General features: G+C 42.1%; 2 protein-coding genes across 3 annotated transcripts; one reads left to right on the top strand and one right to left on the bottom strand.

The window, feature by feature from the left end:
- Positions 1-559: 559 nt before the first annotated feature.
- On the bottom strand, positions 560-9,727 carry LOC136442613 (serine/arginine repetitive matrix protein 1-like). Its single transcript, XM_066439558.1, has 15 exons — positions 9,614-9,727; positions 8,668-8,833; positions 7,778-7,940; positions 7,335-7,464; positions 6,876-7,009; positions 5,869-5,950; positions 5,099-5,190; positions 4,782-4,835; positions 4,398-4,514; positions 3,850-4,073; positions 3,333-3,491; positions 2,887-3,035; positions 2,041-2,565; positions 1,484-1,645; positions 560-1,201 (listed from the first exon to the last, which is right to left on the bottom strand). Exons 2-15 carry the CDS (start codon positions 8,810-8,812, stop codon positions 560-562), a joined length of 2,778 nt encoding a protein of 925 aa, XP_066295655.1. The 5' UTR covers positions 8,813-8,833; positions 9,614-9,727.
- A 112-nt stretch (positions 9,728-9,839) lies between these two features.
- LOC136441599 (stimulator of interferon genes protein 7-like) lies at positions 9,840-15,842 on the top strand. 2 transcript variants are annotated; one of them, XM_066437973.1, is made up of 13 exons: positions 9,840-9,963; positions 10,555-10,758; positions 11,023-11,191; positions 11,581-11,767; positions 12,216-12,324; positions 12,520-12,650; positions 12,820-12,942; positions 13,218-13,316; positions 13,827-13,917; positions 14,327-14,419; positions 14,838-14,885; positions 15,015-15,071; positions 15,568-15,842. In XM_066437973.1, exons 2-13 carry the CDS (start codon positions 10,572-10,574, stop codon positions 15,648-15,650), a joined length of 1,377 nt encoding a protein of 458 aa, XP_066294070.1. In that variant the 5' UTR covers positions 9,840-9,963; positions 10,555-10,571; the 3' UTR covers positions 15,651-15,842. The 2 variants fall into 2 exon arrangements, with proteins under 2 accessions (XP_066294070.1, XP_066294071.1); XM_066437974.1 differs by lacking the exon at positions 9,840-9,963 and adding an exon at positions 9,990-10,124.
- The last annotated feature ends 225 nt before the right edge of the window (positions 15,843-16,067 follow it).

The raw sequence follows: 16,067 nt of genomic DNA, 5'->3' as shown, positions 1-16,067 counted from the left end.
CATCACAAGACAACAACAGTAGTTTAACCCTGTTTCTAAACTGACATGCACAAAGTACCGGTAGGTCCATAAATGAACCCTTTACAGACAAATGGTAAATAAGAGCAGCATAAACAAATGCCAAGTCACCCAAGGTGAAGTCTCCCTTCTTAAACAAAGCCTAAGTTAACAGACACTGCCATGTGATCTTGGTTAGTTTACGATGAAACCTGGCGTACAATGTCATGTAGTTGGTAGTGGCAAGGTGGTAAGCATCCTATGAGGCATTGTTGCTCTACAACACTTGCATTGTTGATTTGGGAAAGAAGTTTTAGTTACAAAAGACCTGTCATGTATTATCTTCCTGTGTTGGTATATCCTAGTTTTGCAAAGTAGTTTCTTCCCTGTCCCTACTGCATTAGTTGCTAAATTTCTATTCCGACATCTGTTGGGAGGGAAGATTGGTGCATCATCTTCTGATTACCATGTATCAGTGCAGGTTGGTCCAACCTGAGCGTTGCATGTCAGAAATAAAATGGAGCAGCCAGAAAATGTTACCCAACTAACATCTGCTTGGAGATTACGTAGCTGCTTCGTTAGACTCAACACCATCTGCCACTGCCAGCTTGGCTAGCTCTGCCTCTACTACATACACACTTGTGGATTCCCCTCCCAATTCCCCCTCCCCACCCTCAACAGCCCCTTCCCCCTCCCCACCCTCTACAACCCCTTCCCCCTCTGGTGCAACTGTCTTTTCCTGGTCCCGACTTCCTGTCCCTTGGTCCTCTTCCTCTGCCCCTTCTGGAATTCCCCTCTGTCCAGTATCTTCCTCATTACTTCCTGAGTTTTCCACAGGTTTGGCAGCTTCTGCATTTTCCTCCTCATCTTTTTGTTCCTGGAAATTTTCACCGCCAACAGGGACCCCTCTTACAGTCGCCGTCTCTTTCCCGCCCAGAGCAGGCTCCGTGCTGTCGGAAACTTCAGGAACTGCCTGTCCACTGTTTTCAACAGCCGTTTCTGTATTGTCCCCTTGCTTGGCAATTGTTTTTGACTCATCAGGTACAGAACTTTCAGCTACTGCTGCTTCAATAGTCTCTTGTGTTTCTCCCTTCTCTGTTGGTAGTGTGTCCTCAGTACCAGAGGGGATTTCCATGATAGGTTCCTGTCCTATTGTCTCCTTGCGATCTGCTGAGGGAGGCTCTGACAGGTCCTTTCTGCTACTCTGTAAAACATGATTTTGAAGATTTAAGGTTGGAATAGGTAACTGCAGATTTCCTGGTAAAAAGCAGAAATTTGGTTGGATACATAATCCATTAAGATTTAGCCCTGTAATGTTTAAAACTTTTGAACCAATATATAAGCAGTTTGAAATTCAAAGGTCTAAGATTGTACCTTGCTTCAGTCTGCTTACCACTCCTTGTGATCAACTACAGCTAAAGAAGACTAAATCTCAATCAGGGCTGCTCAAGGTTTAAAAAAATCGTAAACATCATGACCTACTAACCTCAGGACCAGATTCATCCTCCTCATCCTCCTCTAGTGTCTCCAGCAGCAGGAGTTTGTGAGCCATGGGGGTGGGGGTGGGGGCAGGTTCTGGGGACGGAGGGGGAGGGGCAGGGGACGACTCTTCCTCCTGCGCCCGAGCAGCCTTCATCGCTGTCACAACCTGTTGGGAAAGGTTAGATACATCTGTTATTTGTGCTACCTATGGACATGGAATGAATGCTTCTAGCAACATGCAAACCTTGACCCCTTAACAGAGCTGCACTTAAAGACCACTTTAAGAGTACAAAACTTGCCAAGCAATCACTCTGGTTTCCCCTTTATCACTAGCTTAATTTGTTGTCTTTGCAGCAGACTTTACATGCTTGTAATTTGTAAAAGAGGTGATAGGACTAAAATGTGTTATCTTCCAGATCTTTGTCTAAATTTGATGAAGAGTTTGTCTATCCACAAATTGAAAAATGAATATGATATAGATTCATAAGTCTTTTAGTCGTCCTGTTGAATAAACCAACAGCTTCTGGTAAAATTGCCTTAAATCCTTTGTTGATTGAGTACCTGTGGTGAAGGTGGTGTCCCCACACTGTCCTGGCCTGGATGGAAGGCCCCTCCCGGTGACCACCCGGACATATCCGTCTCTGTCTCCAGACTGGGCCACGGCTCCGGCGAGGAGGCAGGCGGAGGCGGCGTGAGGATCTGCTTTTGCGGGATCGGCGACGGCGGTTTCCTTTGTAACGGTGACCCAGGTTTTCTTCTCGTGGGGGAGCCGGGTATCCGGCGTATGGGCGAGCCGGGTTTTCTCCTGGTTGGGGATCCGGGTTTCGCGGCAGGCGGAAACGGTTTTCTGTCGGGCGAGGTGGCGTCCTCTTGAGAGATGGATTCATGGATGGTGTCGAGAGCAGGCTCGGCGGTCAGCTGGGTCGGTGTGGGGGCGGTGGAGTGGTCGGGGGTGCCGCCTGGGTGGGACGGGGACTCCGCGCCGCTGCGGTTTGACCGGGCTGTGTCCTCTGCCTGGAACGACTTCCCAGGCCACGTTCCCGATGTCTGTAGGGAACTCATGGAGGCGCGGGAATGTCGCCGCTCCTGTGAGCAAAGGAGAGTAGTCTGGTGTGTCAACGAGTAACGTATATCATTCTCAGATTGTACATACTGAATAGTCAATCACAAACATATTGTAGATATGATTGTTTTTCTGGGAAATATGATAACCAGAATGAAGTTCTTGTGGCTGAAGCTTATCTGACATAATTGTTTCCTTCTAGTAAAATAATTTCACCTGATCATGTGCAAATACTGTACATATAGCATATACATGTACATGTACCCCATATGGCTAAACATTGACGCCCTGCCTCAGTGAAAGACTGAAAAGCAGCGGAGATGACTGAGTGAGAAATGGCTAACCTGAAAGATGACTTGGTCGTTGAAGAAGTCGTCGGGTGAGGGTGAGGACAGGGTTGGCATGGTAACGTGGATGGTGGAGGCCAGCTCCGACTCTAACGTCCCATCTTCCCACTGGTCCTGTTCTGCAGCAGGTGGGCGCTGCACGGGAGCTGGGTGAGGAACAAGTGAGTTAAGATTATAGCTTTAGACTTAGTTTGAGTTTATGGGCTATACATGTTCACAATGTATGGTACAAGACACAATGATAAGTGTTCATCCAAACATGCATCAACTGATTCATTCATTTAGTCAATGAGTTGTATTTTTACTAGACATTTTGTATCTTGCATAAGAGTAGATTGCGTATTTAATGCTGAATTCTCCAAATCCCTGGGTCTTCCTAAGTTCATATTCAGTTGTCCATTGTACAAAATGTATCCGACATGAAATGAAGGACTGTTACTTACCCATGACCACGTCAAAAGGCACGTTCTTGTAGTGGAACGGCCTGGCCACGGTTGGTGACGGCTCCTCCCACGGCGCGGTGTACGCTGGGGTGACGGACGTCATGTGGGGGTGGTTCATTACTGCTTGGGTTGGTGAGGGATGGGATGTCCTTTTGTCTCCTACATTGTATATAAGGTCATAAGATACCCATTCTTAGTTCCCAGACAAGACAGACACAAGGAATATTATCCAACTACAACAACAATTCATTATTTTCTACATCACTTTCTTCACTAAGGTTTGGATAAAAGACTTGTTTTAGAAGCTCGTAACCCAAATGTTATTTAGACTATCCATAACTATTCAGCAAATTTTCAGATGGTAGAATATTGATTGACATTTAAAGAGTCTGACATTTAAGAATGTATTTGTACACCGTTTGCAGTGAATCTACAGGCTCCCTGATACATGTAAGAGTACATATCCATAAGCATTTTTAACCGTTACTGTATTGTTAACAAGAAACTTTCTGCTCACCGTAGATTTTCTGATACTTCCTCTCCAGCTGAGCCTGTAGCGACGTTGGCTCCACATCCTCACGGCTGGTCTGGGGGTGGGGGGACTTGAAGTGGCGAGGCTCCCCTGTCCCCGGGGTTGCTCTGTCCCCCAGGGGGTCCAGTCTCCACGGTCCTGCATTCCCCAGGGTCCGTGGGGGCATGGGGGGCAGGGACTTCTCTCGGGCATCAAGCAGCGTCATTTTCCTAAAACACACCAAATGACCATGTCTTGAAAACACAGTACATTGTATTTGGTAGTTCCTTGTACAATCAGACTATGCAAACATCCTTAACAGTTTAAAAGATTTTGTCATCTGTTTGACAATACCAGACACTACTTCATTATATGTGATACTCAATGTAATTTTTGTTAGACCCTATATTATAAATTGTTCCTTTTGGAAAGATCCTGGAGTCTTTGAAAGAATTTCCTATCTTTGCAAAGAAGAACTAATTCTAAAAGGGAATTAAGAGAGAATTAATTTTCTGAGTACCGAGACAACTTCAGTCTTTGCTTTAGATCTGTACCTGTGGTTAAGGATGGAGCTCTGTTGCCGGGGCGGGGACGGGGACCTAGCAACCTCCTGTATAGCCTCCTTTAACCCTGGCAACATCTTCTCCAGTAGCTTCTGCAGGTTTGGGTCACTGGGGAATAAACAAACAAACAAACAAACATTTAGGAAACTGCTTACGGGTCATTTCAAGCTGAGAAACTTGGCAAATTAGAATCTAACTAGATGACTGCTTTTAAAAAATTTTCACCAATAATGCCAACTATGGAATACGTAAAAGTCTTGTCAATTTGTCTTTGATACAAAGTCTTTTTTAAAAGTTAGATACTGGATTGTTCAAGTTCAGAGCATATCGTCTTGCAGATATGAAGAATTGAAATGGTTAAGAAACTTTGATTACCTCTGTGCATTCTGGAGCAGCTGTATCAGTGTGTCTTGTGAGATTCCTTTCAAGCTGTGAAAACAACCATTTTCAAGCAGTGTCAAAAAGTCTTAAAGTCGTATGTATCTAATCCTTCATTCTCAGACATTTCAAAATAAAGATTCAGCAGAGGACAACATGAAAACTAATTAAAGGACCATTAAAAACAGTGAATTTCTTAAAATCAGTGCCAACAAAACAATAATTTGTAGTCTATCTTAAAGATGAACTTTGTGCAGCGTTATGTGAACCTGAGATATAACCAAATGAGTTCACGAGGCTGTGAAGAGACTCACCCCTCGTGTCTGGGGCTGAGGCGGTTGGACGTGTAGGGCTGTCCTCCTGTTGGCACGCCTGACTTGTTCTTAGACGAACGCTTCTTCTTTTTCTGGAGATTATAGCATAAACAGACCACAACACTTGCTTTATTCAAGGCTTTACATCCATACAACTTACTGCAAATTCAGCTACAAACTAGTCATTGGTACATGTACATGTGCATTTGTTAATTCCAGTAAAAATATTACAGGGAACTCAATTCTAAACATTCAATGCTAGGACTGAAGATCTTTCAACTCGCATGCAAGTCAAGTGTGCGACAACAACTGGGACTCAGCTCTAGAGTCTTTGGTCTAGCATCATCTGAGAATTATGTCAACAAACACTCCATTCACATCTTTGTCAAACTACACCTTGAAAATGGTCTTATTATTTGAACAAACATTTACTTAGCTTCTGAGCCTAGCGTCAGGCTCAACAGTATTGTGCAACATGTCTAATGTTACAGTTTGAAAAAAACACAGTAACATCTACAACAGTAACTGTTACTGTTGCAATCTACTCATGAATCATTTTGTTTTCAAGAGATGGCTGCTTTGAAGTCAAAATTAGCATTTACAGTAACTGACTAATAAAGTGATTGATATTGGAAGACAAAAATTTGACTACATTGCCATTAGATTTCTATTCAAACTTTGTCAAAGTCCATCACATCACACTAAGACAAAAGATTTTTACTTCAGCTGATAGCTAACAGTCACGGTTGACACAGTAAAACCTTACTTACCGTTTTCCTCTTGTACAAGTTCTGAGGCAGAAGTTCCTTAGTGATGTCCTTAGCTCTCACCACTCCTGACTTGGTCACTGACCTGGTAATCATACAAAAGATTCCTTACATTAAACTGACAGGATTATGAAAAGCTTGTCGTCAACATATACCTTTCAAATCAGGTCAAACAGAAAACACTAAAAAAACTAATTTTTCACATTGGATGTGCAAAGTTGACAAGTTTTGGTTGTTATTCACTAAAAGTAAAATGATTTATGTGGAACTAAACTGTGCTAAATGAGAATGGGACAAGGTGATGGTGAAACTGTGGAAAGGAATTTATAATGAATTATATTCTTTGAGTCATTATAATGCACCTTACCAGATATTTCCATCTCACTACTGGTCCATGGGAAATGCATGTACGTGTACAAGAGAAATTAAAACAAAGGTATCGTCATTGGGGTATTGTCTAGTTTTCCTTCAGATTAGACAATCATCAGTCCTAAAATATTTACAACATAAATGTCCTGATAAAAATTTCAGGGAATTTCAATACAGTCAAAACTGCCCGAGAGGACCACTTTGAGGACCAAAAAAATCTGGTCTATGTGGACAGGTGGTCATTATAAACAGGATGTCAATGGGAAAATTTATTTAAAGAACCACGAAATAGTGGTCACACTGGCCAAGGGGTCCTTATCTAGAGGTGTTCACTACAGGTTTGACTCTTTTTGTCTGTAATTTGTGTAAAGGGGAATGGTATGGTTGAAATTTGGTTTGCATCCCAAACAGCAAAATTATGTCCAGGGACAGAAGGAAGGAAGCTATGCACTCCAATGTCCTGACACTTCCTAACCCTAACCCTAACCCTAAATCATTAACCCTAACAAAGGGGCTTCGGAACATGGGGGTTTTAAAACATGGGGGTGTCAGAAGATATATAGTGGTGTCAAAACATTATAAGGACGGTCCCCAAGCTGGAGAGTCAGCCCTTTCACCCCACTAGTACACTCAACCCTTACCCTGCCTGCGGTGTTGTCCTGTGGCGCCGCCTGTGTGGCCGCGGGAACCAGATGTACTCCAGGAAACTGCCGCCCAGCAGGTTGTTCACAGCCTTGGTTTTGTCGGTGAAGTCTACAACTTCGTGCACTTCAACCTGTGGGGGAAGACGTCAACAAGGCAATCAGAGATGGCAGACTTCACCCATTCAATGGTAATAAGTACTTTTTGGCCACCTTACAGAAACTGCAGTGCAGAAACGCACACAGACAGATAGATAAGCCAAAAACAAATTCTTCACTCTATGGGGTAAAGTATTATTTTTGATATACAGTATGCAACAGTATCTTCAAGTAACTGAAATACATGTAGCTTTTTCATGAGGATTTTCTCTTCAATCAGCATTTTCTAAATAAGTTTATTGATACTTTTTCATAGTTCTGGCTGCAATCAATCTAATATTGATTCCTGATTCCCCCTACCTTTTGTGCAGGCCTGACGGGGATGGGAGTTGGAGTTGTTGTGTTCATGTTCGTTGCACCCTCTGCTGACTTACGGAGGCTCATCATGGGGCTGACATGAGGACCCATGTACCCGCTCCAGTTCTTCCCGCTGCCATGGCAACAAGGTCAGAGGGTAAAAAACATGCCACATCAGCCCCACATGTGTAATCTTAAGATTTTAGCTAAATCATAACAAATCTTGTTAGACCAAATCAGACTAGATTGGTCTTCCAGTTTGAATCTCATGTACTTTTAGTAAAATGTTGGTCTGTACTCTGTACACACTTTTAGCCTGGAGTCCAGCCTTCTTAGCTTTAATCCGCTACCCAAGCTCCCAGACTCCAGGCTATTTCTTGGTGGGGCTTGGGTAGTGCACTAAAGCTGGACTCCAGGCCAACACACTTTGCCCTCAAGACACTGACCTTGGGCGATGATGTTGTCGTCGCGGAGACATCCCCCCCGACAGGGACCCGGCCACCAGCCTGTCCGCCAGCGGCTGTCCCGTGTCCAGGTTAAACTGGTCCCGCTTGTCGAAGCCGTAGTCCCCTAGCAGGTTCACCACGTTCTGGGTGGGCAGGCTGCCTGCTGGGGAGGGGAAACACAGTCAAAGTTTTAACAAGGCTGTTGTGGACCGATGTTGAGGCCGTTGGACACAGATACAGGGAGATATTGTGGAATGACAGCATGGGTCTTTGTCTTGGACGAATACAATTTCATAAAGGGGGGGGGGGTACAATATTGAATAACGGTCTTAGTGGGTTCATAATAAGGCAATCAGAGATGGCAGACTTCACCCCCTTTATGCAAATTGCTGCATGTGTAAAAGTGAAAGTCAGTGAAACTCAAACCAGTTCAGCTGAACACAATGAACACTTGAACTAATATTCCACCGGCCGTGACAGAAGAGACAGACACCATATTTACAGGTTCATTGCACATGTACCAAGGAAATTCCCCTTGCTCTTTTTGATGAGTATGGTGAGCAGTGGACCACTGCTTAACACCTTTTCCTAAGCACTGCAACCCTTTCGAGTAGCATGAAATTACGATACTGGCTGGGCAGCCAAAAGGCAACGTGATTGGCTAGTAACTTACCCAGGAACAAATGCCGCCAGAAGGACGGATAGTCAGCTGTTTTGTCAGGACCATTGCTTGGTATAGCACACTGCATTGCATACAAGTGACAGTCTCACTCACTCACGTTACTTAAATAGCTTAGTCTGCCGTAGGGGCAGCATATTATTCAGTAAAAGTTCAGTAAGTGACTGGTAGGCAAGAATTGTTGGTTCAGAACAACACTACGTGCACATACCTCCCCCAGAAGACTGCTGGGAGCCGGTCAGTGGGCTGAGGGAACGAGGCGGTTGCGGGCGGTGCGCATGTTTGTGAGCCAACCAGCAGCCGGGGTGTTGGCACAAGGCCCCACAGGTCGCTGGTGGGACTGCAAACTCGCTCATCAGGAAACAATTTTACCGCATCTGAAAAAAGGTAGATGGTACATAACTGCTTCAGCAATATCAATTGATAAACAGATATTGGGACTAAACAAGGTAATGTTTACAGTATGTTTCCAGCAGTCAGAAAATGTTGCGATCTTTGTCAATTCTCAATATATGCTGAAGATTACAACATGTTTTATCTATGACTATGTCAAGTCACTCCCGTGTCATGTATGGAACTCTCTGGCCACTAGCCGTGGCGACTAACGAATGGAGTTTTTAAGAAAAAACTCCCTTCGTTAGTCGCCATGGCTATCTTGCCACCGACTTATTTCTCACCACTGCTTTGAGGGGATTCAAGAATGGCAGAAATGTGTAAACTGTAACTCGTCTGTTACCCATTAGATTACATGGTAGAGCACTAGTGCCTCAATGATGTCATCTAGCTATCTTAAACCTATCTATTGGGTTACCTTAATAGCGAACTTAAATCACAGCACAGCTTAAAACGCACATAGCTGGATATCAAACACATAAAGCGATTTTCTTGATTCACCTTACACAGATGGAAGCCGTTTATTGTTATGCGTACAGCGATCTCACTCGGATTTAACAGCAGGCATTATACGCACTGTTGTGTCAACAGAAGGAACGTAACCTTAAACTTCACCCTCCCCCTCTATTCGTAACTTTCACGAGTCAAAACTTAAAAACGTCGCAGAAACAGAACATTATACTAACACCCTGGCAACATATTGACCACCGGTATTTCGTTCATATGCTTAGCTCTATTAAACACGAACAACAAGCTGATCTTACCATTAAACAATAAATCTGTGCGCCGGATTTACGACATTGTTGACAGCGTCCGCCATGTTCTTGATCCGCACTCAACTTTGGGTCGCCTAGCAACAGGTGGAAAGGTACACCGCTCAGAAGTGACATCTACCGAATGTAATGCAAACTGCAAGTTTGTGTACAGTTCTTTGTAGGTGCAATGTGTACTAAAGTCGCTAGGTGACGACATTACATTACATGGTCTGGGTTTAGTTCAAAGTGTCCAAGACATATTTACTTATAGCTCCGCCGAAATGTTATGATACTACGAGCGCACGTCGGTAGCTGGGGGTTTGTTTCATGAACAGGATATCGTCTGCACTCTTGGAAAGGTTTGGAAGGGCGTTAACGTTATTTAGTACAGTAGTACAGACTAATATGGCTAATATATATAACACAACATTTTGCATAACATGTTGACGTTCTGTGCGAAAGTGAAAGTAGAGTAAAACAGTAAAATCAGTTGGACCAGAGGTCGTTGCAGCCTTCTCAGGTGAGTTTACATTTGAAGGTACAGGCTACACTGTTGGAAAGGATAATGTACTCAGAGTACAGAGACAAACATGTGTAACTGTTAAGTTTTAAAATGTGTAACGCGTTGACCTTCAGTGCAAAAGTAAAAGACAAACAATCAGATCAGATGGACCAAAGGTCAATGTAGTCTCAGGTGAGTGTACATTTGAATAGGCTAGATTTAGATGTACACTATGCTTGATTTTATTACGATAGAATTTTCACATACATGTCATGTAAAAAAATCGTAAGGGTACAAAAAAGCATAGATCTGGAGATAGAAATACTGCAGTCAAAATAGAAACTGACATCAAAAAGATCCGGAAGGTAGCTTTTTCTTTCTTAATCTATAAAGTCACCATTTATTTTCAGTGTCCATCTAATGATGCTGTCATTGCTCTTTTTTTCAGAATGACGATTCCCCTATATGAACAGTGATATGATGCATCAAGAAAGGGAACAGAACAATGGTTTTGGCCCCATCCCTTCACCCAGGGGTCGCCTGGCTGCTGGGTTTCATTGGGCTCTGGGAGCAGCCTGGCTGGGGTGGCTTTTCTACAAAGTGAAAACAGCAAACATCCACATCTCTGGTGTTTATATTCAACTTTCATCAGGTAAGCTAAAAAAGGAAATCTTGCCCCCTTTGCTCTCAGGAAAGGGGTCACCTGAAACTGTTTATCTATTTCATACACTGAGTTATTTAGGGCTTTTGTCATGTCTTTCCTAATTATCTGAATCCTAAGATTAAAATCGGTTCCATTTGTTGATAATTTTTTGTGCTATTCAGTATCGTAAGGGAAATAGATGTGCTCATGTTGGTTCTTCTCTGATCCTACATACAGAATAAAGTGGCAATAACTGTACTGTTCATTTTGCAGGTCAAAAGTGTGTGAACGACACCCACCTCTATCTTGAGGATTCTATGTTCACCCACTACATGTTCATCACTGCTGCCGTCCTCCTCACCTCGCTCATCTCAGGACTTCTGCACAGTGTTGGTTTCTTTATGGAAGAGTTGAAGCATATCGACTCTCGCCATGGAGGCCGGTATGAAGATACTAATTATAAGCAAATAAGTTTCAAGAAAGCAAAATAAGTTAATCAAACATGGCTAGCCCCCTTATACTGTAAATGTCCTTCTTTGGCATAACATATTCTTGTATCTCACTATAGAAACACACACACACACAAAAACACACACATAAACACACACACATACACATACACACACACACACACACACACACACACATAGACACAGACACACACACACACACACAACCAAAATCAATATTTCACTGCCTTAGGCCTGGGACTTCACTGCAGTAAAAATGGACAGTCTAGATCTGTTAGTGGGACTTTGTAGGCATTCAAGTGACTGTTGTTTTTCATCCATTCTCCATATAACCTTCCTCCATTTCATCCATCCTCTATAGGTACCTGGAGGCCTTGCAGAGTTGTCTCCACTTCCCCATCAAGCATGCCTGTGCTGTCCTGGTGGTCATCTCTCTTGTACTGTGGTACTTGAATACAGATACTTTCGTCCAACTCTGCTCACAGTACCAGGACCTGTTGTTGTTGCTGGCTGGGGTAGAGCTCTTCAAACACAGCTTTAACTTCATGGTACATGTAACAACAAAATTACATTACTCTGTTCTGTTTTCCTAGTGTATAACAGATAGTAGCAGTATTTGTTGTATTTGTAGCTTCCCAACTCCCTCAGTGTCACTCACTCACTCACTCACTCACTCACTCACTCACTCACTCACTCACTCACTCACTCACTCACTCACTCACTCACCCACTCATACACACACACACCCACTCACTCACTCACTCACTCAGTAGCTTGTTTAGTCAACTCATGAAGTTTACACAGTATGATAGACCTGGAAATCCCCTGGAAGTATATATATCTCACTGACAAACTACTTTAGATGCATTTAAGTTTGCTGTGATTTGATTTCACAGTAGGGAGAAAATGGAGTGTTTGCAGTGTTTTTAGTCAACATTGAACCAACTTGAACTTAAATGAATTTACAGTATAACCCAATGTGCCTCCCACACACAGAAATCAGCTGAAGTGGAGATCATGGAACAGGTGGAAGGGAGCAAACAGAACATCGCCCACGGACTGGCCTGGTCCTTCTACACAGGATATCTCAAGATTATCCTTCCCAGTGAGTGTCTCCATCACTCTTCTACATCCAGCTACATCTAATCTTTGTTCACTGCAATGTACATATGAATATTTATGGAAATTTTCTGTTGCTTCATTTTCAGCTCTATGTTGGATGCCTTTTCACTGTTACATAGTCATTCTGGTCTAGAAATGTAGGTTCCAGTTTGATCAGTCTCAGTAACTTTTTTTTTAGATCTTCATGACAGGATTGAAAAGTCACTGTGGAAAGACAAAATCCACCCAACTGCTTGGAGGCTGTTGGTTCTCCTCCCTTTGAAATGTGAAGTCCAGGCCAATCTGGAGGATGGGGACTCCAACATCAAGGTACAGTCTAGTGTTATTTCCATCCCAGGTCAAATATAGGTCTGCAACTGTTTGTTATCCATAATTAGAATGTTGTCAAGTTTTATTTCTGAACTGTGATCGTTTATACCAGTTTATCTTAGACTGTCAATGTTTCAAAATGATTTGTACAATTGATGCCCTTTTGTAGAATGTCACAGCAGGTTTGCCTGACAATGAATGCCTAGTGCCCATGAAGTTGGACAGGGGTGGAGTCAATAAAAGAGTTTACAAGAATGATGTCCATTGTATCACAGACCCAGACACTGGAGATGTAAGTTCTACCTGACGGTAACATGTTCAGGGCTCATTTTGTGTAACATTGATCTCCGTAGGAATATGTAACTAAAGGTAGCCTTTCCCTAAGCCTTTTAGATATTTATAAGTTGTCATAATGATTGTGTTGATATAAGGCCACACCAATTTAATTTTTTTTCTTCTCTAAGTCCAACACTTTCACCTGTCTAGATCTGTCAGTTGAATGCAGATAAGTGTGATGCACACCTAGTACATTAAACTAACTAATCTGTGATGTACCTCTATCCTCAGTTTGAGTACTGCATTGTCGAGTATGCCACCAATGTGCAGACCCTGTATGAGATGCAGACAGAATGTGAAGGGTTCAGTAGAGAAGCCAGGGAACAGCAGGTCAGTTAGACAGGGTGGTGTTGGCACCATGATTATCACTTATCTACATCTGTATCTATATGGCCGATATAACTGCATAACACACCAGCTTCGCAGGCACTTAAGCTGGCAATTTTGAATTAAAAATGATACTAGGACATTTTAAGATCTGATTAAGTACATTATGGTTGTAAACATTTTATCTTGTTGACTGTTCAGTAAACCACTTATTCATTGTCATAGGATTCATTGTCATATTCATAGGATTGTCTGATACTTCAAGATGAAGCTCAAACAGTTACTCCTAATCAATAGTTAGAAGCACAAAATGTAATGTGAGCCTAATATTGTGCATTCTTTATATATTATATATATACTCAGTAGTAACTTTATTTTTCTGAATTTTACATAGAAGTGCTTTTCAACTACTGGTTATGGCCAACTGTTGACTGTGTTTGCACATAGGAGATTTACAAACAACATGCACATTATTCTTGGAGTCATGAAATGAACTAATATCCTTCTATGTAGGTAAAGCTGCTGTATCTTACCCTGAAGAACATCATTGATGGTGACCGTGCATGCAGAGACAAAGTTGTACTGGTGCCACTCGACATAACAGGTAAGTTGGAGGCACATACTACGTACTTTGAAGCGACAGGTCATCCAGTATACATATAGAATGTCCTGTAATTCGGCTGGAACTTAAGTTGGAAAAGAAATATCATTCTTAATTCCTTTCTTTTTTTCCAGAAATGTAGTGAATGTACGCTTATGTCACAATTTGAAGTAGTATTGTCTTTATGTATAAGATAGCCTTGTCAATGTGTAAATTTGTAAATTACACATTGGACCACTGATGCTTGGGGGGCGGGCTGTTTTGAATACCAAGTATACATTTCTTAACACATGTCAGGCAATGTAAACAGTTGCTGTACTATAATGGGTTATGTGGGATACAATAAATTAGACTTTGATGATGGTTGGATCCACCGATTCCTTAGATCTAAGTGAGTCTTACACCTTTGCAGACAATGAGGACCACAAGCTTGCCAAAGTCATTCTCCGAACCTTGAAGCAGCTGAAGTCAGGGACAGTCGACATGCCAGACAGAGACCCAGAAGGTATGCTATTGCTTGAGTCTCTAACAGACTCCATGGGTTGATGGAAAAATAGTAGAGATTGACTAAATAAACTAAATGAGTTAGCTGGCATTAAGATCACCATTTGCAACCCGATGGCCCTAACTCTTCTGGCATATTATGCAGTCTATTTGGTCGATTTCTACTATTGTTCCAGCAGCCCATGGATCCAAAGTATGCTGATAGAGACTATGCTATTGTAAAAGGGAGGTATAGTAGTGTGACAGAACTCTAACCCGACTCTCTATAGATGCCTCACTCAACAAATTGGCATTGATTTATTAATATTGACATATGTTAACTGTCAAACTGCTTAGAGTGATCTGAATGGGTCATGGGTGCTAGACACTTCCTTGCCAGTCACGTATCAACCCTCATGTGTGATCTTACTATTTTTCAGATCTTAGAGCTAATGAGACCAACCCAAAGGACGAGGCTGAGGAAAAAGGTAGTTAGACTAGACTTTTATGAATACAAAAGACACATTACATTGTCACGAAAAAGCTTTTTAAACAAATGTATTATAAAATGTATCCAATGCAAAAATATTGACACATTACATTATCTGAATCTGCAGGTATTTATTGCCAGGACACTCAGGACCCTCCATTCTCCTTGGAGAAGATTATGAAAGGTAAGTTGTACCTGTGGGTATGTGGTAGAGAAGACTGCTTGTTTGTTTGTTTGTTGTAATGCTCTATATCACTAGAGGGTTCAATTTTTTTGGTCATCTCAAGGGACCCAACTTCATAGATTTTCTTTGGTTACTAGCTACCATTCTCTTGTCAGGAAGATGGCAATGGTTTAGTATCATTTCTCTTGAGTAGAGCAATTACACCAAAGAAAATAGATTTGATTTCCCTTGTATCTCATAACTGTGTGTATTGTATTGTTCAGTCACCAGGGCTAGCCCTTTGTAAATTGGGTAGTCCTGGCTGTATGTCTATGATGCCCCATGCAGCATCTCTACAGAATGTATTATTATATACTCTGTGGAGATCTTTTGATAAACAACCAAATATGCTGTAAATTCTATACTTTAGCATATTTTTCGTTATTACTTTTATTCTGCACTTTACAATCACTGACCTTAAAGCAAACCGTAATGTTGTTTTGGTACCTGTTTACAGAGTCTACAGGCTTTCCTCTTCCAGAGATACCTGTAGAAACTGCACCTGACTCAAGCTTTGACATCCAGGGGGCCAAGAAATGATGTAGCTACTGCTACTCTAACTAGCTCAGGAGGTGGTTTCCATTTAATCTGCTAAAACCCTTCTTTAACCTGTTAAATTGCGTTCATATTAAGCTAAGATAGCCGGCTAAATTAGCCTGTTAAACCCTTTAATTTATTCAACCAGCTATGAGAGGCTTAATATGAACGGGGTCTAACTAGCGAGTCAGTGGGGTTGAGAAACTCATGAGAATCGTATCCAATCTAATAGCTGACCAGCCTAGGGGTCTAAAACTTGGTTCTGACCATTTGAATATACATGTAGTATCAAATTGCTTTTCTGCAAAAGCGGTATGCTAAAAGCTTGCAGTGTGGTATTTTTGAATGTACAAAGGAGGTTATAGGATGTACCATCAAGGTACATGTACCGTGCAATGTGAGTGTGATCAACAGATGATG

Source organism: Branchiostoma lanceolatum, chromosome 9, assembly GCF_035083965.1.
Source record: "Branchiostoma lanceolatum isolate klBraLanc5 chromosome 9, klBraLanc5.hap2, whole genome shotgun sequence".
Classification (NCBI taxonomy): domain Eukaryota; kingdom Metazoa; phylum Chordata; class Leptocardii; order Amphioxiformes; family Branchiostomatidae; genus Branchiostoma; species Branchiostoma lanceolatum.
This window is presented reverse-complemented; position numbering and strand designations above follow the sequence as displayed.

Bases quoted from the DNA above. Each gene is read 5' to 3' on its own strand.
- LOC136442613 (XM_066439558.1), bottom strand. From the start codon at position 8,812: ATGAGCGAGTTTGCAGTCCCACCAGCGACCTGTGGGGCCTTGTGCCAA. The intron at 4,074-4,397 runs GTACAGATCTAA...GGTGTGTTTTAG, and splicing joins AGCTCCATCCTTAACCACAG to GAAAATGACGCTGCTTGATG. The intron at 3,036-3,332 runs GTAAGTAACAGT...TTCCTCACCCAG, and splicing joins GCCTTTTGACGTGGTCATGG to CTCCCGTGCAGCGCCCACCT.
- LOC136441599 (XM_066437973.1), top strand. From the start codon at position 10,572: ATGAACAGTGATATGATGCATCAAGAAAGGGAACAGAACAATGGTTTT. The intron at 13,317-13,826 runs GTCAGTTAGACA...CCTTCTATGTAG, and splicing joins GAGAAGCCAGGGAACAGCAG to GTAAAGCTGCTGTATCTTAC. The intron at 15,072-15,567 runs GTAAGTTGTACC...ACCTGTTTACAG, and splicing joins CTTGGAGAAGATTATGAAAG to AGTCTACAGGCTTTCCTCTT.